This window comes from Euleptes europaea, chromosome 2 (genome assembly GCF_029931775.1).
Source record: "Euleptes europaea isolate rEulEur1 chromosome 2, rEulEur1.hap1, whole genome shotgun sequence".
Lineage (NCBI taxonomy): Eukaryota > Metazoa > Chordata > Lepidosauria > Squamata > Sphaerodactylidae > Euleptes > Euleptes europaea.
In genome coordinates, this window is record NC_079313.1 from 19,391,909 (window position 1) to 19,413,514 (window position 21,606).

The 21,606-nt window shown below is 48.4% G+C and overlaps 1 protein-coding gene across 1 annotated transcript in view; it reads right to left on the reverse strand.

Annotated features, from left to right (window-relative positions):
• Nucleotides 1–536: 536 nt before the first annotated feature.
• RGSL1 (regulator of G protein signaling like 1) overlaps nt 537–21,606 on the reverse strand; it is a 60,773-nt gene continuing 39,703 nt past the window's right edge. The window contains exons 17-25 of the mRNA XM_056844692.1: nt 14,207–14,345; nt 12,664–12,788; nt 6,665–6,783; nt 5,478–5,616; nt 4,772–4,844; nt 4,664–4,686; nt 3,945–3,991; nt 1,943–2,009; nt 537–549 (exon numbers count right to left, since the gene is read on the reverse strand). Coding sequence (XP_056700670.1) covers nt 537–549; nt 1,943–2,009; nt 3,945–3,991; nt 4,664–4,686; nt 4,772–4,844; nt 5,478–5,616; nt 6,665–6,783; nt 12,664–12,788; nt 14,207–14,345 — 745 coding nt within the window. The remainder of the gene's footprint in view (nt 550–1,942; nt 2,010–3,944; nt 3,992–4,663; nt 4,687–4,771; nt 4,845–5,477; nt 5,617–6,664; nt 6,784–12,663; nt 12,789–14,206; nt 14,346–21,606) is intronic.

Here is a 21,606-nt window from a genome sequence, read left to right on the forward strand (position 1 = left end):
AAGGCCAGTATTGTCTACTCTAACCGGCAGCAGCTCTGCAGGGTCTCAAGCATTCAAATCACATATTACTTGTTCCTTTCTAAATTGCAGATGCCGGGGATTGAACCTGGGACCTTCTACATGCAAATGAGCTATTCAGCCACTGAAACACAGCCCCTCCAAGAGCAAGCACACCAAACACATTTTCTGTCTTTTTTTATTGGAGTCTGAAATGGTATTCTTGCTGGGTGGGATCCACAGCCAAGAAAGAATTAACACCGTCAAGTTGAAGTTTTTTTTTAAAAAAATCCTTTACTTCTGTTTGCTCCGGGTCATCCATTGTGGGGATTAGAAGCCACCACAGATGATACTTCCACCACACACTTAATCAGAAGAACAAAAAGCCCATCTCTCATCTGATCCACCATCAACTCTAATCCAGTAGCCCTTCTGCAGAAAGAGGACCTCAATCCTAACCTCTCACCTGGGTGAGAAAGATTTGGAATAATCCAGACAAGAAATCGTGACACTGACTACAGCAATCATTTTGATATCTCCTAGAGCGAATCCCTGCACAGGAAAAATTAAACCACGGTCATTAACAGTTCTGTGTACCTCCCTCTAAACATACAGCACTATTACACGTGCAAGATTGGTGGGATGCAAATGTTCAGACAAACATGACCTATTGTAAACAGCACAAAATCAGTTTGTTCTTATGTAATCTTGAGTCTCAGAATGTTTGGTTCTTGTAGGTTATCCGGGCTGTGTAACCGTGGTCTTGGAATTTTCTTTCCTGACGTTTCGCCAGCAGCTGTGGCAGGCATCTTCAGAGGATTAACACTGAAGGACAGTGTCTCTTCAGTGTTACTCCTCTGAAGATGCCTGCCACAGCTGCTGGCGAAACGTCAGGAAAGAAAATTCCAAGACCACGGTTACACAGCCCGGATAACCTACAAGAACCAATGAACTCTGACCGTGAAAGCCTTCGACAATACTCAGAATGTTTGTTTCTTAAAAATGGACACAAGGCTAAGTTAGGCCCCTAAGTCTCACTGATGGCAACCAGAGAGTTACACCAGCGAGTTTATATTTGTCCCACTAAAATCAATGCGGGTAGAACTGCTCCCTTTTGGCATAGTTGTGTCACAAGATCTTGGCCTTCTGGGCTGTACAAAAAAGCCTGAAAGCATCAAAACCATTTCACAATTCTGCCTCATGCATGTCTGTTTCCCTTGCTGACACCCCCCGCCCCACAAACAACTTCAGGTCTTTGTGTTGATTGTGCATGCCGTTTCCAACCGTCAGAGGTCACCTCGCTCTCCCAAGTTTGCCCGCGTTTTCAGGGTCCTGTTTTATCTCGAATTTGAAAACGTGGGGAAACACAGGGGGAGAGCAGGGTGACCTCTGACAGTCAGAAACGGCATGCATAATCCAAACAAAGATCCAAAGTCGTTGGAGGGGTGACCGCGAGGGGAACAGCCAAGCATAAAAGGTCTAAGTGTACGTGTGGGTGAGTCTGCTGTCCACAGTTGCAGAGAAGAAAGACACAGGGAAAAGGAGGTTGTTTCTTTCTGCTTCTTCTGCTGGGGAGATTACCCCACATTCTTTTAATTTTGATCGGATAAGCAAAGTGGATCCCCTAGCAAACTGGATTTGCTTGTGTCGTTCACATCCTCAATGGACAGTTATGGATTTCATGGTTCTCCCAGGGCTCTCAATTCCATGACGATTGCAAAGGGGTAGTTGGGTAAGGCTGTTACAGCAATATAAAACAAAACAAAAAAATCCAGCGGCACCTTATAAACTAACAACATTTATTTCAATGTGAGATTTCTAGAGTGAGTGCTCACTTCCTGAGCTGTGACTCACTAAAGTTCATGCAAAATAAATATTGTTAGTCTTTAAGGTGTCGCTGGACTTGTGTTCCAGCCTGAAAGAAGGCTTCTCAAGGCACACTTACCTGTTCAGCGGGGCAACCGAGAGGACAGAAGTGGACGGTTTTACCGTGTTGAAGCTCCCAACTGAAGCTGGGGAGGGGAAAAGAGAGGCAACCGGTTACCTTTTCTTTCTTTCCCCGTTTGTATACTGAGGTCTTGAACAATAAAACCATTAAACTTAAACAAGACCCATCTCTAAAAACACCTCCCTTCTCCTCTTCTCTGCAGCCTCCAAAAAACAAGAAACAAAATAAGTATGCTGAGGGTCAGAGTCCTCTAAGAGGAACTGAACCTTTTGCTCCAAAGTTGCTTGAGAAGATCCATTTTAGCCTAAGTTGGTATACATAAGGACAGTACAAAAGGATATGCACCAAGGAGTCCACTGACTGAAAAGGGCAGGACAACCTGTAACCTTTGAGATGTTCACAGGGGAAAATTTTCTTAAAATATCCATTTCTTTCCTCTCTCATTTCTGACCAATAAGCCAACAGGTGAGGCAGGTGCCTCCAAGTTAGCTGCTGGGCACTTTAGCTGATTATGTTCTGCCTATACAATTCAGTACCTGTCGAGCTACTTCATGGTGCTGAGAGACAGGAGGAAGAAAGCTGGGATTGGCTGGTTTCAATACCAGCTTCCTTGGGTGGATCTTTCTGGCCTTGTTGGCATACCAAAGCCCCACCTCTTGCTTGTTGACCAATTGCAGTCAGCTGTGAATATTTAGTGAAATCCCAAGGAAATGTTTTACAGTAAGAGTACTTCAACAGTGGAATTGGCTGCCTAGGGAGGTCATGAACTCCCCCTCTCTGGCAGTCTTCAGGCAGCGGCTGGACGAAAACTTGTCAGGTATGCTTTCGGCCTTTTATGCAGGGATGTTTCCCCGCGGTCACCCCCGCCAACTGCTTCGGGGCTTCCTTTTGATGATGCATGCCTTTTCTGCCTGTCAGAGGTCACCTCTCTCTCCCCACGCATTTTGCCCGTGTTTTCCAGATGCTGTTTTAGCCAGAATCTGGAAAATGTGGCCAAATGCACGGGGGAGAGCAAGGTGACCTCTAACAGGCAGAAAAGGCATGTATAATCATAAGAACATAGGAAAGGTCATGCTGGATCAGACCAAGGTCCATCAAGTCCAGCAGTCTGTTCACAGAGTGGCCAGCCAGGTGCCCACACACAAGACAACTGCAGCAGCATTGTCCTGTCTGTGTTCCAAAGCACCTAGTATAATAGGCATGCTCCTCTGATCCTGGAGAGAATACGTACGCATCATGACTAGTATCCATTTTTACTAGTAGCTATGAATAGCCCTCTCCTCCATGAACATGTCCACTCCCCTCTTAAAGCCTTCCAAGTTGGCAGCCATCACCACACCCTGGGGCAGGGTGTTCCACAATTTAACTGTGCGTTGTGTGAAGAAATACTTCCTTTTATCTGTTTTGACTCTCTCACCGTCCAGCTTCAGCAGATGACCCCACATTCTAGTATTATGAGAGAGGGAGAAAAACTTCTCCCTGTCAACACTCTCCATAGCATGCATAATTTTATAGACCTCCATCATGTCTCTCCTTAACCGCCTTCTTTCCAAGCTAAACAGCCCTAAGTATTTTAACTGCTCCTCATAGGGCAGCTGCTCTAGTCCCCTAATCAAAAAGAAGCCCCAAAGCAGTCAGTGATGTGACCTCTAGGAAACATCCCTGCATAAAAGACCTTAGGCTGATCCTGCATTGAGCAGGGGGTTGGACTAGATGGTCTGTATGGCCCCTTCCAGCTCTATAAAATCCAAGTATGAGAAGTCCTGGCCTCTGGAATGGGGGTCTTAGTTTAGCTCCCTGGACCACTGTGGTTTCTCTGGACCCCAACCCCACTGCCCGGTTTGCTGGCTATACGTCGTCTCTTACCCCCTAAAGGAGTCAGAACAGTTTTCAACAGACTTTTGCTTTGTAGCACTCTGAACTTCCATGCCTGAAGTTCCTAGGACATCATCTTGCACAGATTGTTGGAGTGACACTTGGGAACTTTGTGTAAACTTGCCTTGTGCTTTATTCCTGGCACTACTACTTTTTCCTGGCTTAAAGCTCCTGTGCTAAGTCATACCAGCACATCTAGGGTTACCAGGTCCCTTAGCTCCACTGGCGGGAGCTTTTCAGGGGTGTGGAGGGGGTGCACAATGCTCGCCCCCGGCGTGATGCACTCGCACGCACCCTATGCCCCGCCTAAATAATTTCTGGGTTTACCCGGAAGAGACGCGGACGCTCTAGCAATCTCCGCCGAAACTCTATGGTTTTCATAGAGTTTTGGTGGAGGTTGCTAAAGCGTCCGTGTCATTTCCGGCTAAACCCGGAAGTGATGTGGACGCCTGTGCATGCGTTGCCCGCTGACCCTCAGCTGGCTGGTGGGCTGGTGGATTGGCGAGATTTTGCCTGCCACTACCAGGCACTTGGCAACCCTAAGCACATCTCTGATACCTCACTCCCCCCAGACAAGCTATCCAGCCAATTCCAAGCCAAACTGGAAACAGTCAGAACATGTCCTGAAATGAACCTAAGAAAAGCCCCGCTGGATCGGATGCTGGTCCATCTAGTCCAGCTATCTGGACCGGAAGCAACGTGCGTGCATCGACACGCACACGCACTTACACGCAAAAGCCTCCTGCCAGAGGAGAGGAGGGACCTGGCAACCCTACTCTGTCTCCTACAGCAGCCATTTTGTGGTTGTATCCACCACCCTGTCAGAATTCAAAAAATGCTCACAGGCTCGAAAAGGTTGAGGACCCCTGTCATAAAATCATCCCGATGTTGCCTCCTAGCACTGACATTCATTGGTTTGCTGCCTGTGAATATGGAAATTAGGATGCCAACCTCCAGGTACTTAACAAGCCTCGTCACAACGTGCTGTGTGGCTTTTGTGTTTGGACACTTAGGTTCCCTTGACCTGTATCAAAGGAGTAATAATAATACAGGGATCCGGTATTCTTCCTGTTTCGATTTGAACAATCTTCCTCAGGACACAACATGGGCAGCTATGTAGCTAGTTCACATGTTGGTATGAGAGAGTATACTTTCCAAGTTGTATTTGGTCTCTACTCTTGGACTTTATTGTGTGGGACTCTTGGCATAGGGTCCCAGATTTTTGTATTTGTCACGTATATTGTATGTGCTTTATGTACTTTTCCACCCGAACAACGCTCACCTTTTGCATATAAGTGGTATTGGTTGTTACTGCTGTTATTTGGTTTTTACCTACTTTGGCAGCAGGCTAACTTGTTTTTTGCACAAACCTCCACGTACTAGCTGGAGATCTCCGGCTATTACAACTGATCTCCAGCCGATAGAGATCAGTTCACCTGGAGAAAATGGCCGCTTTGGCCATTGGACTCTATGGCATTGAAGTCCCTCCCCTCCCCAAACCCCGCCCTCCACCCTAAAACCTCCTGCCAGTGGAGAAGAGGGACCTGGCAACCCTATCAGGAAATGGTCAGGTCATTACAACACCTTCCTTTTCTTTTTATCCTGTAGGATTAAAAGGGTCTTTAGGGCAAATTGGAGGTATCTGAAAAAGCAGTACCGTCTCCATTTGTCAGCCTCTGCTTTTCTATAGGGCCATAACTTACACTTCTCTCCAAGGGTTTCTGCTTCATCCTTTGGCTGAGGTAGCAACAGCTGGATTCCTTTGAGTATAGTAAACCTGATGATTGGATGGTCCTCTGTTTAAAAAGACAAAGCAGAACATACAATGCAGGAGGCTTTAGTTCACATAGCTAGTAGCCATTGACAGGCCTATCCCTCCATGAATCTGTCAAATCCCCTTTTAAGAGTCCTTGGGCTGGAGGATGGCTTCAAACATAGTAGAGCAGAGTAGTAGCAGGGCAGGACCCAGTGTTTGGCTTTTTACATGAAGTTGGCAGAAAGGAAAATAAATATTTTATTAGGAACTTGTTAACAGCAACACAGATAACACTGATAAATATATAGTGGAATACAAATTACGAATTTCAACAGCGTGTGCTCTTGATACTTTGAAAGGCTTCACAATGGCCATTTATGCTTAGTAATTAGCAGCACGTTCCAGGCTGAAGAGCCCCACATATTTTTTTGATTTCTTCACACTGAACTGTCATTCCAGACATCACTGTGAAGCTGGAGCATACCTGCTTCGCATTTCTTAAGGGCCCCCTTAATGCAACCTTTTGTATTTGCTCCACCCCCGCCTCAAAGCATTCACTGAAGGAAGCATGCAGAATCCCAACCACAGCTTAGCTATGCAAATAACTATTGCTAATGGCTATACAAATGAAGGAACGAAGGAGCAGGCGAGTGGGGGTGGGTGAGCTTTGTTTGACTTTCTCCTCTTGCATCGGGACCGTGAATAGTCATTTTAAAGGTTGGATTTAGCATTGGATTCAGCATTGAGCGATGAACAGAATCGACCCTGCATGGATGGCCAATGTAATTAGCAGAATGCAAGATGTCAAGAACATTATATGTGTGCAAAGTGCCGTCAAGTCGCAGCCGACATGGCAACCTGGTAGGGTTTTCTAGGCAAGAGAGTAACAGAGGTGGTTTGCCAGTGCCTTCCTCTGTACAGCGACCCTGGTATTCCTTGGTGGTCTCCCATCCAAAAACTTCCCAGGGCTGGCCCCACTTAGCTTCTGAGATCTAATGAGATCAGGCTAGCCTGGGCCATCCAGGTCAGGGCAGAATGGCATATATACCCCAGAAGATATAATGAACACAGGAGCACCCTCTCCTTACCTCCGCTGAAATGGCTAGACTTCCTATGAGCCGGCTTAATGGGAGACGATGGAGACGTGGACACCATTTCCTCTGTCCTGGGTTTTTTGAAACCCTTCATTACCTTCCAATGGCGATACCTGCAAGGAAAAAGGTCATGTCGATCTCTTATCTTGGCTGAGGTTCGACATCTTCAGCAGAGCCTTTTTGCTGGCCAGGAGAGCCTCAAAACAATATGGTAGACAAACCAGCCAAAGGGATGTTTTTGAATGGACCACAGTCATCCAGACAAGGGCCAGCTCAGAGACTCGGGTGGGCTCTTCAGCAGAGATGAGCCCAAAGGAGAATTGGCTGCACCGCTCCTTGCTGCCTCCACTTTAAAAAAAATCACATCTTTCCCGCTGTCTCAGTATAAATTTCCTATGCATATACTCATCTTCCTTTCGGATGGGACCACACAACTCGTGAACTACCAACTGAACACAAACACACACCTGCCACGTACTCACCGTTTGCCTGTAAATCACCCCCCTCATTTGTATAGCCCCATAGCAGGCAAACATAGGAAGTTTATTGTACCCCCATTGAGCCCCCATAGGAGTTCTGTGGTGCAGTGTGGTAAAGCTGCAGTACTGCAGTCCAAGCTCTGCTCACAACCTGAGTTTGATCCCAACGGAAGTCGGTTTCCGGTAGCCGGCTCAAGTTGACTCAGCCTTCCATCCTTACGAGGTCAGTAAAACGAGGACCCACCTTGCTGCTGGGGGGAAAGTGTAGATGACTGGGGAAGGCACTGGCAAACCACCCCGCAAACAAAGTCTGCCTAGGAAATGTCGGGATGTGACGTCACCCCATGGGTCAAGAATGACCCGGTGCTTGCACAAGGGACCTTTACCTTTAATGAGCCCCCATACATGGTTGGTGGGTTGCCTGTGGTTTGATGCATCACAAGTTCTGCGGGTCTATTCCTGGGACTAAGGTCTTTTATCCATGGCTGTTTCACTCATCATCACCCCTACTAAAACTTTGGGTCTTGGTTTGGATTGTGCATGCTGTTTGCGATCGTCAGAGGTCGCCTCGCTCTCCCCTTGCGGGTCCCCGCATTTTGAGGGACATGTTTTATCTTGAATTTGAAAACGTGGGCAAAAAGCAGGGAAACGCAGCAGGAGAGCGAGGCAAACTCTGATGGTTGGAAACGGCATGCATAATCCAAACAAAGACCAGAAGTCGTCAAAGGGGTGACAGCGAGGGAAACAGCCATGCATAAAACACCTAAGAGATCTTTCCAAAAGTCAGAAAAGTTCTAATAATAAAGAAGAAAAGGCTAGAACAAGGGTCCGGAGGCGAAGTCATGGGGCGGGAGGCCTTTCTTCAAACAAATAAGGTTACTGCCTTGCCAATTAGGTACTAATTTTAACATTAGAAAAATCACAGGGTGAACCCCTATTTTAAGGGATAAACAAACGAGAGTAGGAAAATACTTAAGCAGAGCCAGCCTGAGAGATTTGGGCACCCTCAAAAAACTATGAGTTTGCCCCACAACATTCAGTAGACATACAAAAAGAAACATTACCAAGATAAGCACAGTTGCCAGTCACAACAGAAATAATTGGTGATTTCATAGAATCATAGAGTTGGAAGGTACCACCAGGGTCATCTAGTCCAACCCCCTGCACAATGCAGTAAATTCACAACTACCTCCTCCCCACATGCCCAGTGACCAGAAGATGGCCAAGATGCCCTCCCTCTCATCATCTGCCTAAGGTCACAGAATCAGCATTGCTGGCAGATGGCCATCTAACCTCTCCTTAAAAACGTCCATGGAAGGAGAGCTCACCACCTCCCGAAGAAGCCTGTTCCACTGAGGAACTGCTGTAACTGTTAGAAAATTCTTCCTAATATCTAGACAAAAACTCTTTTGATTTAATTTCAACCCGTTGGTTCTGGTCCGACCTTCTGGGGCAACAGAAAATAACTCGGCACCATCCTCTATATGACAGCCCCTCAAGTACTTGAAGATGGATATAGTAACCCCTCTCAGTCTTCTCCTCTTCAGGCTAAACATACTGAGCTCCTTCAACCTTTCCTCATAGGACTTGGTCTCCAGACCCCTCACCATCTTTGTTGCCCTCCTCTGGACACGTTCCAGCTTGTCTACATCTTTCTTAAATTGTGGTGCCCAAAACTGAACACAGTACTCTAGATTTATGTTTGAGTTTCAAATAGTAACAGTCGCAGACTGTGTTACTTGCTGTTGACAGTCTTTTTATCCCTGGCCAAGGGGCATTTTCACATTGAAGCAGTGCAGTAGACAGAATCAGTTCCCCTGGAGAAAATGGCAGCTTTGGCAACTGGACTCTATGGCATTGAAGCCCCTCCCCTCTCCAAACTCTGCCCTCCTCAGGCTCTGCCCCCAAATCTCCAGGTATTTCCCAACCTGGAGCTGGCAACCCTACCAAGAGATCTTGCCAACTACCGCCCAGTGTTGAATCTTTCATACCTGGTAAGGTAGTTGAGAAAACGGCCGCAAACAGCTTTAGAATTTCCTGGATGAGACCCAACAAGGACTGGTGCAGCCTATTTTCCTTTGGGTTCATTTCTGCTGAAGAGCACACCCTTTTCAGCCCTGGCTTTGCTGGTGGAATGCTTTCCCCTAGTAACATCAGGGCCCTGTGGGACTTGAAAGAGTTCTGCTGGGTTTGTAAAACAGAGCTATTCCACCAGGTCTACGATTGAGGATGTCCTTAGTAATGCTATTGAGGGACTCCTATAGGGCGAGCTGGTTCTCCACAATTTTAGCTAAGCTTAACAAAATCGGAATTAATTTGGACGAATTACTAATGCTAGATGAAAAAGCAGCATTCTATATAATTAAGCAACGGCTCTTAGACCATGAATACCGGAAAATTATGTCCACTCAATCCGCCAGTATGTTCCCCACTTAAAATGGATTTGCTAACATTGCCTGGAAAGATACAGCAATATTTCCATACACTGGAGGAACTCCTCCAATGGAGAGCTTTTATGTTAGCTCGTTTTAACTCTTTCCCATCCAAAGTTCTTTATGGGAGATCTACAAAAACTCCCTTTAACAAGAGACTATGTCCATGTGAAATGGGCCAGCCAGATTCCCTACAACACATTATCCTAGATTGTCATTTACATGAGAAACCCTGCAAAAAAATTATATTACCTTTAATTAGCAAATTGATGGCCCCTTACAGAACAACCATATCTCACATCCTGCTGAATGACTTCATGCCTGAGGTTACGGTGAAGGTAGCAGAGTTTTTGGTGGAAGTGGTTAAGGTTAAGGTTCAATCCTGAATATTAATTGATTGTAATTTTTATGAAACACCGGTTATTTCTGATCTCATGACCGTAACTATCTATGGCAATAAAGGTTATATGTATGTATGTACATTAGTAATGGCTTCCTCACCTTCCCCCTCTGTAGGGTTGCCAGGTCCCTCTTCGCAACCAGCGGGAGATTTTTGGGGTGGAACCTGAGGAGGGCGGGGTTTGGAGAGGGACTTCAGTGCCATAGAGTCCAATTGCCAAAGTGGCCATTTTTCTCCAGGTGATCTGATCTCTATCGGCTGGAGATCAGTTGTAATAGCAGGAGATCTCCAGCTACTGCCAAGGAATTCCAGGGTTACAAAGCAAAGGCAGGCAATGGCAAACCACCCCTGTTGGTCTCTTGCCTTGAAAACCCTATAGGGTCACCTAGGGTAGCCAGATCCCTCTTCGCCACCGGCAGTAGTAATAGCATGAGATCTCCAGCTAGTACCTGGCAGTTGGCAACCCTACCCCTCTGTTTTTCTGTTTTGTGAATGAGAAGGGGCTGGTCTGCACCTGCCTTATTGGCAAGCTTTATTTTAGCACCATTTAATGTTAGGTGGTGTTTTTAGGCTAAAGATTTCTAGTTTTAACTATTTTTAGATTTAATATGATTGTGTATTATTTTAATGTTGAAACTTGCCCTAAGCCTCGTTCTGCTGGGGAAGGTGTGTCAGAAGTCAAAGATATAAATAAATAAATATAAGCTGTGACCTGACGGCAAAAAAAAAAAAAAAAGCTACCTAGCTGGCCTATATGGTCAGGCCGGCCCTGCCTGTCGGTCATTCTAACTGCCTGCTTTGCGTTTTAGCAAATATTTGAAGAAGAGTTGGTTTTTATATACCGACTTTCTCTGCCACTTAAGGGAGAATCAAACCAACTTACAATCACCTTCCCTTCCCTTCCCCACAACAGACACCCTGTGGGGTAGGTGGGGCTGAGACAGCTGTGACTAGCCCAAGGTCACCCAGCTGGCTTCATGTGGAGGAGTGGGGAATCAAACCCGGTTCTTCAGATTAGACTCCATTGCTCCAAACCACCGTTCTTAACCACCACACCATGCTGGTTCCCTGTCTCCTCCAGCGGGAGAGTTTTGAGGCGGGGATCACATGCGGCCACAAGTGATGTGATACTGTCACTTCTGGTTTACTTCCGAAAGCGCTGCAGCGCAATGGGAATGAAACACAGCAGATGTAGTGTCTTTTTAAAATTAGAAAATACCCCATTGGTTATTATTTGTAATTAGTGTAAGACTGTGTAATTCCTGGGTTACCAAACCAGGCCCTGTCCACCAGTACGATTGCCAGCTTCCCTGTCTCCTCCAACGGGAGTCTTGAGGTGGGGATCACACACGCGGCCACGAGTGATGCGATCCCGTCGCTTCCAGTTTACTTCCGGAAGTGCTGCAGCGCAACAGGACGATTTACCACTTAAAACCCCATTTGAGTGGTAAATTGTCCCTCTGCACTGCGGCACTTCTGGAAGTAAACCGGAAGCGATGGGATCGCTGTGTTCGCCGCCACGTCCGCATGCACGATCCTTGCTGTGAGCCAGCCAGTGGACTGCCCACCATTTCAATTGCCTGCCATTCCAAGTCCCCTGGCAGCCCTTTCTGCCAGCCGTATACAGCAGAGAGCCGAGAGCCTGACAATCCCTCTGCCTTTAAAGTCCTGGATAAGCAGAAAAGCAAGAGTGGTACTCTCTGGTGAGACCACTGCACGTGGCAGCTGGGTGAGTCACGAGATGTGCACACCTCCTGCAGAGTGAGAGACTGCAAAGAACTCTGCAAAGGCTCCAGGGACTCACATTTCTGGGTTTTCTCATGTCGTAGGTGCTGTGTGTGTATGTTAAGTGCCATCAAGTCGCTTCCGACTCATGGCGACCCTATGAATCAATGTCCTCCAAAACGTCCTATCTTTAACAGCCTTGCTCAGATCTTGCAAACTGAGGGCTGAGGCTTCCTTTATAGAGTCAATCCACCTCTCATTGGGTCTTCCTCTTTTCCGGCTGCCTTCAACTTTCCTTAGCATGACTGTCTTTTCCAGTGACTCTTGTCTTCTCATAGGTGCTACTGCTGGGCAATAGCTTGACAGTGCAAATGCGGCTATCAAAGATTTAACTCCTCGGATTAACTAAGCACCTGCCAAAGGGGTACGATGGGTTTACCAACCAATAACGGCACGCATTATTGTAACCCAACCACCCCTAACAATCCACACAGTTCTATGTCTCCCTATTGTGACTGAAAGAGCCCCGTGGTGCAGAGTGGTAAGCTGCAGTACTGAAGTCCAAGCTCTGCTCACAACCTGAGTTTGATCCCGATGGAAGTTGGTTTCAGGGAGCCGGCTCATGGTTGACTCAGCCTTCCATCCTTCTGAGGTCGGTAAAATGAGTACTCAGCTTGCTGGGGGTAAAGTGTAGATGACTGGGGAAGGCACTGGCAAACCACCCCGTAAACAAAGTCTGCCTAGTAAACGTCAGGATGTGACGTCACCACATGGGTCAGGAATGCTTGCACAGGGGACCTTTACCTTTACTGTGACTGTGTCTGGATTTGAATCTGGAAGGACCTCGTCTAGGCTGAAAAGGCAACGCTGGGCGAGATTCAGCAAGCCTGTTCAAAGCCCGGGCAGACCGGATCCTTCTCCCCTTACTTTCCCTTGCTTAGTGAGAGGGACACTTACCTCTTCCAGAAGTGTAATAAAACTGGCAATATAGAGATCATGGCACTATGATAGAGGCTCCTGTTCAACACACCTTCAGCCATCATACTCCGGATTTGATTGTTCTGTGCTTCTGTAATGTTGACCTGGTTGCAGAAGGAATGACATACCGTTAAGAAAAAAAATTGGCAAACAGCCCCAGTTAGACAGAAAACAATCACAGTCCACAATTAGACATGAAACAAACAAGCAGAGGTTTTCCAGGAAAAAAAACCAATCTAGCAGGCCTCCAACCTTCGAGATTATTTTTTTAACTAAAGGGTAAATTCCGAAATCTGTTGATGAGGCTATGTTTACAGAAGACAGGGAATACCAGAGCTTTCACGACGGGTTTTTCATTCACTACCCGAATCTGCTAGTTTAACTTGCTCTGCACATAATGCCAGCAGTATGGAGGCTGAATAAGTCTTACCCTTCCCTTTGTGGGTGGGCTGCCTGCCCCTACTATGTGTGAATTTATGCACATGTGCAACCACCCTTAACCTCACCTAGAAAGTTCACAATCAGTTATCCACCTGTTGCAAAATTCCTGTATGTATTAGAGTGTGTGTGTGTGTGTGTGTGTGTGTGTGTGTGGAAAAGGGCTTGTTGTTGATGTATCGGGCACTAGCCAAAGGACACCTGCCACAGCTAGATCTTCCCTGGGTCAACCCTCCTCTGGCTCACAGCCTGTGTCGTTCATCTTAAGACCCAACATTTTCATTGTGTGTCCTTATTTCCTTCCTTCCTTCCTTCCTTCCTTCCTTCCTTCCTTCCTTCCTTCCTTCCTTCCTTCCTTCCTTCCTTCCTTCCTTCCTTCCTTCCTTCCTTCCTTCCTCCATCAAAACATTTATATCCCACCTTCCCTCTTAGTTCAAGGCTGCTTACAGTAATAGTCAAAACATCCCCTGCTAAAACCAAGATAAAATAGCAAGCCCGCAAGCTCTCCTCCAGTGTGGTAGTGGTTAGGAGCGGTGGACTCTAATCTGTAGAACCGGGTTTGATGCCCCCACTCCTCCACATGAGCAGCGGACTCTAATCTAGTGAACCCGGTTGGCTTCCCCACTCCCACACATGAAGCCTGCTGGGTGGCCTTGGGCTAGTCACAGCTCTCTTCGAGCTCTCTCAGCCCCACCTACCTCACAGGGTGTCTGTTGTGGGGAGAGGAAGGGGAGGTGATTGTAAGCCGCTTTGAGACTCCGTAAAGAAAGAGAAAAGTGGGGTATAAAAACCAACTCTTCTTCTTCTTCCTACCCCTCTTAAAAGCAGCAAACAGGGAGGCCTTACAGATCTCCAAGGAGGAAGCCCCCTTCAGGGAGCCCATTCCACAGAGCCGGAGCCACGACGGGAAAGTCCCGGGCTCTGGTCAATGCCAGGTGTGCCATTCTAAGCGTGGGAACAGCAAGCAGGTGGCTGCCCGATGCCCGTACTTGGTGCACAGGGACATACAGAAAGAGACACTCCTTTAAATGTGCAGGGCAGTGAAGGTCACTGTTTTGGGAAGCCTTGTCTCCAGGCCTCTTACCCTCAGTTTAGGTGGGATATCCGAATTCAGGAAGACTCTGCTGATGGTAACCGCTTTTGATCTCAGAAAGGCAACATCTTTCTCTGTGTACAACCCAATGGAAGCCAACACGACCACTGAATCGGCCAGGTGGAAAAACCTGCAATAGCAACACAGGGCAGAAAGTGGAGAGAGAGAGACAGACAGAGAGGTCATTTATGCAGTGGAAATTTGCGTTTGGTTTGCTGCGCAGTTTTTTGCTCCGAATTCTCAAACATCATATGCATGATGAGAAACCAGAGTTTCACTTACCTGTAACTGTTGTTCATCTGGTGGATCTTCTATGCAGTAACACATTGGGGGGACTGCACAGGCGCAGGCCAGCCACGGATAATATTTGTCAGCTTCTAGCAAAATCGAAAGTGAGAGTGCTCCCCCCCCCGGGGCATGCAGCCTTCCCGCCCAGCGGTCACATGACCCAGGGGGAGGGAGCACTCTCCCCTCCAGTTCTCCAACCTGCCGCCATGGAACCATAAACACATGATTGTGGAGAGGTCCCACAGCGGGGAAGGAGGGAGGGGTGTGTTACTGCATAGAAGATCCACCAGATGAACAACAGTTACAGGTAAGTGAAACTCTGTTTTCATCTGCATGGCTTCAATGCAGTCCCACATTGGGAGAGTAGCGAGCTCAGTTACCCGGATGACGGGTGTGGGACAGACACCGAAACAATGACTGCAAGATGGCACGTCCCAGTGCTGCCTCTCTAGATGAATCCACGTCGACCTTATAGTGCTTAATGAAAGTAGAAGGGGTCGACGACGAAGACACTCAACAGATGTCTCAGGTCAATTTTAGACGAAAAGGCAACGGAGCCAGCATAAGCTCTTGTGGAGTGTGCCTTGATCATGTCCGGGCCATCCACACGTGCTCTCTTATAAGACAGTTTAATGGTTGAGGTAATCCGCCTGGACAGGGTCTGCTGGGAGGCTTGGTGACCCTATCAGTGGTCGTTACAGCAATAACATATTAATGTTTTCCCTGCAAACAAGGTTCTTTGTGATAAGAAGGGAGGGCCCTCAGTTCATTTAAAAGTATAGAGCCCTCTCCACATAGGAAGAAGGGTTCGGCAATAACACGGTTAAGACGATAACTTGTGAAGAAAGAAAGCTCGGGTTTCAACAGCACTTAATCAGCGTGAAACTTAGTAAACGGTGAGGAATGACAAAGAGACGCTAAATCTCTGACATGACTGGCCGAGGTGATTGTGACCAGACAGGCAGTCTCATAGGATAGGAAAGAGGGTCTCCCAGTGGCCAAAGGCTCAAACGGTGTTTCATGAGTTGGGACAACATGGAGGGAAAGCTCCACTGAGGAACAGGTGGAGATACCCGGGGATAGAGGTTGATGTGTCCCCGTAAAAAAACATCTGTGAGTCTGGGTGTGAAAAAAGAACACAGAAAGAGAGTCCAACTCAGCGTGAAGGGCCGAATTGTAGTCGAGGTAGCCAAAAATTGACGACAGGAAAGAAGCAGCTCTGGACAAACCATTGTCAGCAGCCCACAGGGACAAACGTTTCCGCTTGGCATCAATAAAAACGTCTCGTGGACAACTTAATGGGGTGCAGCAGCACCTGAGCCACCCTATCTGACCATAGATTACATAGAATTCTCCATGCTGCCAGCTTGATTCTGGAAGGAATGTGAGAAATATCTTGGGGAGGAACAGTACTCCCTTGAGTCAGGGGCATTAGAATCGTGGACTGGGATCTCCTGGGCCAGACGGTGCTACCAGGATGCCACTTGTCCTGTCCGTCCAGATCTTGAACAGAACCTTGCCCAGCAAGGGGAAGGGGGGGCGACCAAGTAATTGGAAAGCATCCCCCATGGAGCATGGGCTCACCCCCACTCTGGAGCACCATTGAGGAAACACTGAATTGTGCTGAGTCACAAGAGATACATTTGCGGGGTGCCCCAGATTAGGAAGAGATAACGGAGACAACTTGAGTCTACAGCGAGCTTGTGACAATCGTCAGGGTGATAACTTACGAAGTCTACAAGAATGTAACTCGTGTCTGCAATGTGAATGGAAGTGACAGTGAAGCCATGTGTTATGGCCAGGTCCAGACTGCAATGGCTTCTGTGCACAGCAAATGGACCTTGTGCTGCCCCGTTTGTGCTGGGCGGTGCTGTCCATTGTGACCTGAACACGTCGATCCTCGAGGACCTTGTGAAGGAACAGAGAGCAAGCCTAATAGAATGAAGCTCAAGAAAGTTAATGTGCAGGGTAGACTCTTGAGCAGGCCAACACCATGGGCCTTAAGAGCCGTACAACGAGCTCTCCATACTGATAAGGAGGCGTCAGGAACAATGAGCTTGAGGAGCCGGTGTTTGGAAGGCAACACCGGCCAAGAGGACCACCAGTCCTAGGAGGCAAAAATCGTTGTAGGGATAGACAGCTTTTTGTATTGAGGGTCAATGTTCAGCTGGAATGCTGTCAGAAAACCAAGTGTGCAGGGGGAGCATCCGCAGACAAGCAAAGGCAACAACTGCAGTGGAGAAAGCCATGAGACTCAAGTAATGAATTTTAGGGGTCGTTTGGAACCTTTTCTAGAACAGGTTAACTAACTTCCAAATGGAGCGTATTTCCTGTATTAGAAGGTAAGCTCTAGCTGTGGCCAAGTGCAGGTGGGTACCATGAATCTATGACCTTAGAAGAGGTCAATGGAGACTTTTATAGTTGACCAGGAGACCCATGTCGGTTAGGATGGGAAATAAGAACCTCCTCCTGACTAGCAAAGGCAGGCTCTGAGTAACCGACTATCAACCCGTCGTCTAGGTATGGAAAATGACACATCCCTGCAGGGCCAGGTGTGTAACTCCCACAGATAAGCACGTCATGAAGGTGTGAGGTGCCGTAGCACGACCAAGGGCAAACTGCATATCCATAGTGCTTGCCCTTGCAGAGAAAACGCGACAGAGTCCACAGTCTTTGAGGACTGCAATGTGCAATATGCATCACGCAAGCCCAATGGCAAACCCCATCTGCTCATTTGGGAGTGGCAGGACCTTGGGTATTTAACATATGAGCAACATATGAGTTTGTGGATCTTGACCACGTCGTCAAGTCCCCAGGTCTAGAGAGGGGCGCTCCCCCTCTTTTTGTTAACTAGGTAGAAACGGGAATAGTACCCGTAGTCCCAATCAGAGGGGACCTCCTGGATGGCCCTTTCCGTAGAAGTTCCCGAACCTCCTGTAGGAGTTGGGCGGGAGCCGGCGACGTAGTGCAAGCCAGAAAGAGGTAGGAAAACAGCGTCTCGAGCTCAATAAGGCATCCATGCTTTATCATTTTGAGAATCCAATTATCATCAGTGATGGACATCATATACTGTAACAATCAGACAACCGGTCTGTGAAATGCACTTAAGCGTCTAGCCACGCCTGCTTGGGCTTGAGAGATGGGCTAGGACCCTTGCTGGGTCTAGGAGTCCCCAAAAAAACTCCCTATCCTGCTGGGCAGAAATGAGATTGGGGGTGGAAGGTACCTTTGTACCTGTATAGGCGAGATGTTTGAGACTGGCTGTCAAAGTGTGTTGGCTGTAAGCTGGCACAGTGGGGCGATGCCCAAGGACTTAGCGGTTATCCTTCTTGAGACGATCAAGAAAGGCATCGTTTAATCGCTGAAAAGCGAGGTGCCCTCAAAGGGTGGGTTCCCAACACGCGACGGAGGTGCCCTCAAGGGCAAGGTGCTAGATACACAACCAGGTGTCATACGGAAGGGTGGATTGGTTAAGTCATGCCTGCCTCAGAAGGACTATGGACGAGGCCATGACCTTGCTGGAAGGGTCCGCAACGTGACGCGCCGCAATAAACTGCTATTTGTCGAGGGTCATGTTTATGCTCTGAGCAGTTTAGTCTGATGGGCGTTGATCCTCCGGTAGGATACTAATTTGGGATGAAATTCCATCCCAGAGGGCATATTAGTATCTGGCCATGATTGCCATGAAATAGAAATGTGCAAACCAGTGGCACTGGAAGTATAAACTTTCCTGTGTAAGCATCCAGCCTGCATCCCACCCACCCACCCCGGTTAGGGGCAAGGAATGTGAACATGATCCATATTTGCCCAACAGGGCTTTGACCACCATAGAATTTGGGACAGGCTACTGGTACGGAAAATAACCATCCTCACGGCAGATCTTGTAAAGGCTGTCAACTGTTCTGGTGAAGAGGGAGCCAAAAATTGGCTTGGTCCGATTAGAAACAACGACCTCCAAATGCTTGTAACCATTGGAAGGGCCACCGGACCTGTTTCTGAGGAATGCAATGTACCCATGATGGTCGTTGTCCGAGACGTCAGGGAGGGAATATATATTCGAACCTTAGCCAGACGGATCAATTCTACATATAATCTCACATCCCCCGAAGGGAATGAGATATAGTATTTCCTGCAATGTCCACAGGTGAGGGTTGCGAGGTGCGGAATTCCGGGTCAGAGACCTGAGTAGCCGTTGCATTGGACTCAGAATGGACCATGTCCTTTAATGTAGACGGTTGGAAGAGTCTCCAGGGGGACTCTTTGCCTCAGCAACGTACGGTTCCGAGAAGGCTCTCGGCGCCGAGGGTCATCGCGCTGTCGTTGGCAATACCGATGCCAAGGGTGATGGCGAGAGTCATCACAGTGCCTATGTCAGAGGCAGCAAGGCAGCTGACTTTGACGAATGCGGGACCGTGTAGAGGACGAGCTGCTATGACGGGTCCCTCTACGCCGCCTGGACCCAGAGTAAGAGGTCGACAAGTGACAAACTGGATTGGTGAGAATGTCGACGCCGAGAACGTAGGCTCCGAGAACATACGCTCTGAGCGTGTAGGCGCCGAGAGGCCGAGGGCACCGAGAAGCCGTGGGCTCCGAGAGGCCGTGGGTGCCAAGAAGGTCGCCGAGAGGCAGTAGGCGCCGAGAGGCAGTGGGCGCCGAGAGCGTAGGCTCTGGGAACGTAGGTGCCGAGCGCAGAGGCGCCAAGCGCGTAAGCGCTGAGAGCGTAAGCGTTGAGATGACGTGGACATCTGAATCAGCACCGACACCTCCGCCTGCAGGCTGGGAGGATTTGGCGTAATGACACCGACAGCAACCTTCGGGCTCGGCAAAGGCAAAAGCGCATCGCTGTACAGTTGCGTCAGGAACTGAGTGCGGAACTGCCATTCATCCTGGGATCCGCCCTGAATTATAACAGAGGGATATACCAGGGAATCACGAGGAGGAGAGTCCTCATGAACAATCGTTGGAGTCAGTTGACTCAAGGAGATGTCGACGACCACCGAGGTGATGATGACCCCGATCGGCACCAAGGAGACTTTGAGGAAGACCGATGCCAAGGCACTCTGTGGCGAGGGAAGTTCGACGTCCGAAGGCATCGAGGGCCTCACTGACGGAGTTTGATGGCGCCCTGCGCTGAGGGAAGTTCAACTCCTGAAGGCATCGAGGCCCTCACTGCCGAGGTCAAAGGCGCTCTGCGCCGAGGGAAGTTCGGCGTCTGATGGCGTTGAGGCGACTTCGACGGAGATTGGGACGACGGTCTGAAGGAGCCGGGGCAAGGAACTTGGCTGGTAGAATGATTGACTTGGACGTCTTGATGACCGAAGGGAGGATTTAGCATGCTTAGACGTACCTCCAGCGACCACACGTTCTCTCTCTGTGGCGGCAGAAAGAGAACTGGAGGGGAGAGTGCTCCCTCCCCCTGGGTCATGTGACCACTGGGCGGGAAGGCTGCATGCCCTGAGGGGAGGGGGAGCACTCTCATTTTCGATTTTGCTAGAAGCTGACAAATCTTATCCGTGGCTGGCCTGCGACTGTGCAGTCCCCCAATGTGGGACTGCATAGAAGCCACGCAGATCAACACACACTTACACACACACATTCCAGGAGTACCTTGTGATTAATTTTGCATCCCCAGTGAATCACGGAGCTTCTGAGTCTCTCCCCCTGAAAATGAAGCCTTGTTGCACTTTACTTGGAGGGGGCGGGTCAGCTCTTAAAGGGGCTGTGTGTGTTTTTTCTGGGTATTCCTCCCCAATTTTTTGCTGCCTTCTTCAGTGTCTTCCTGCACATTTCATGAAGGTTTACTCTCTTTTTTTTTCTTTGAGGGAAGGGGTTGGATGGGAGGGACAGACACGTGGGAGGGCATGGGGAGAGAAACCCGAAATGGGCGTGGGGAGAGAAACCCGAAGAACGATGCATGGAAATAGGGCGTTGATCTTGCCTCGAAGCAGTATTTAAATTCATTCTAAAACAGGATCCTAGAACTGCGGGGGAAGAATGAGGCGGGAGCGAAGTCACATCTGAAGGTCGGTAAAATCATGAATAATGCAAAGGAAGCCTCGAAACAGTTCAGCAGGGACTGCGAACTAAACACCCCTGCATAAATGGCCAGAGAGACAGAGATGGGCAACGGGAACATCTGACGCAACTTAGAACCCTCGGCAGGCTCTCATCATAGCTGGGAACTACGACTCGGACACTCGGGCTGGGTGCTGCAGCCTGCAAAAAGAGACACACAGGGAAAAGGAAGACATTTCCTTCCCAGGGACAGTCCCACACTGACAATAGGAAAACTGCCCCATAAACTGGCCACTAGTCCCACACATCCTTCACGACTATGTGGACCAGGGGGAGACCAGTGCAGGTGAATGCTTTTCTAGGTCAGTGGGAGGGGCTGTGGCTCAGTGGTAGAGCATCTGCTTGGCATGCAGAAGGTCCCAGGTTCAATCCCCGGCATCTCCAGTTAAAGGGACTAGGCAAGTAGGTGATGTGAAAGACCTCTGCCTGAGACCCTGGAGAGCTGCTGCCGGTCAGAATAGACAATACTGACTTTGATGGACCAAGGGTCTGATTCAGTATAAGGCAGCTTCAGGTGATCATGTGTTCAATGTTCCAGGTCATCGTCGCCAAATGCCTGGGAGGCCCCAACAGCTTTCAGTAAAGTACAGGGCCGCCAATGCAAACTGGCATTTGTAGGTAGGTAAAAAGGTAAAGTGCAAGCACCGGGTCATTCCTGACCCATGGGGTGACGTCACATCGCGACGTTTCCTAGGCAGGTTGCCAGTGCCTTCCCGTCATCTTCCCTTTACCCCCAGCAAACTGGGTCCTCATTTTACCGACCTTGGAAGGATGGAAGGCTGAGTCGACCTTGAGCCGGTTACCTAAAACTGACTTCTGTTGGGATCAAACTCAGGTTGTGAGCAGAGCTTGGACTGCAGTACTGCAGCTTACCACTCTGCACCAGGTAGGTAGGTATTTATTATGGTCCTAGACCAGAATGCTATTACATACATAGAATTAAAAGGGTTACAGAGGTTGTAAATATAAATATCATTTCTTCAATCAATGTCCATATGATCATTCATCATCACTGAAATATAACGTAA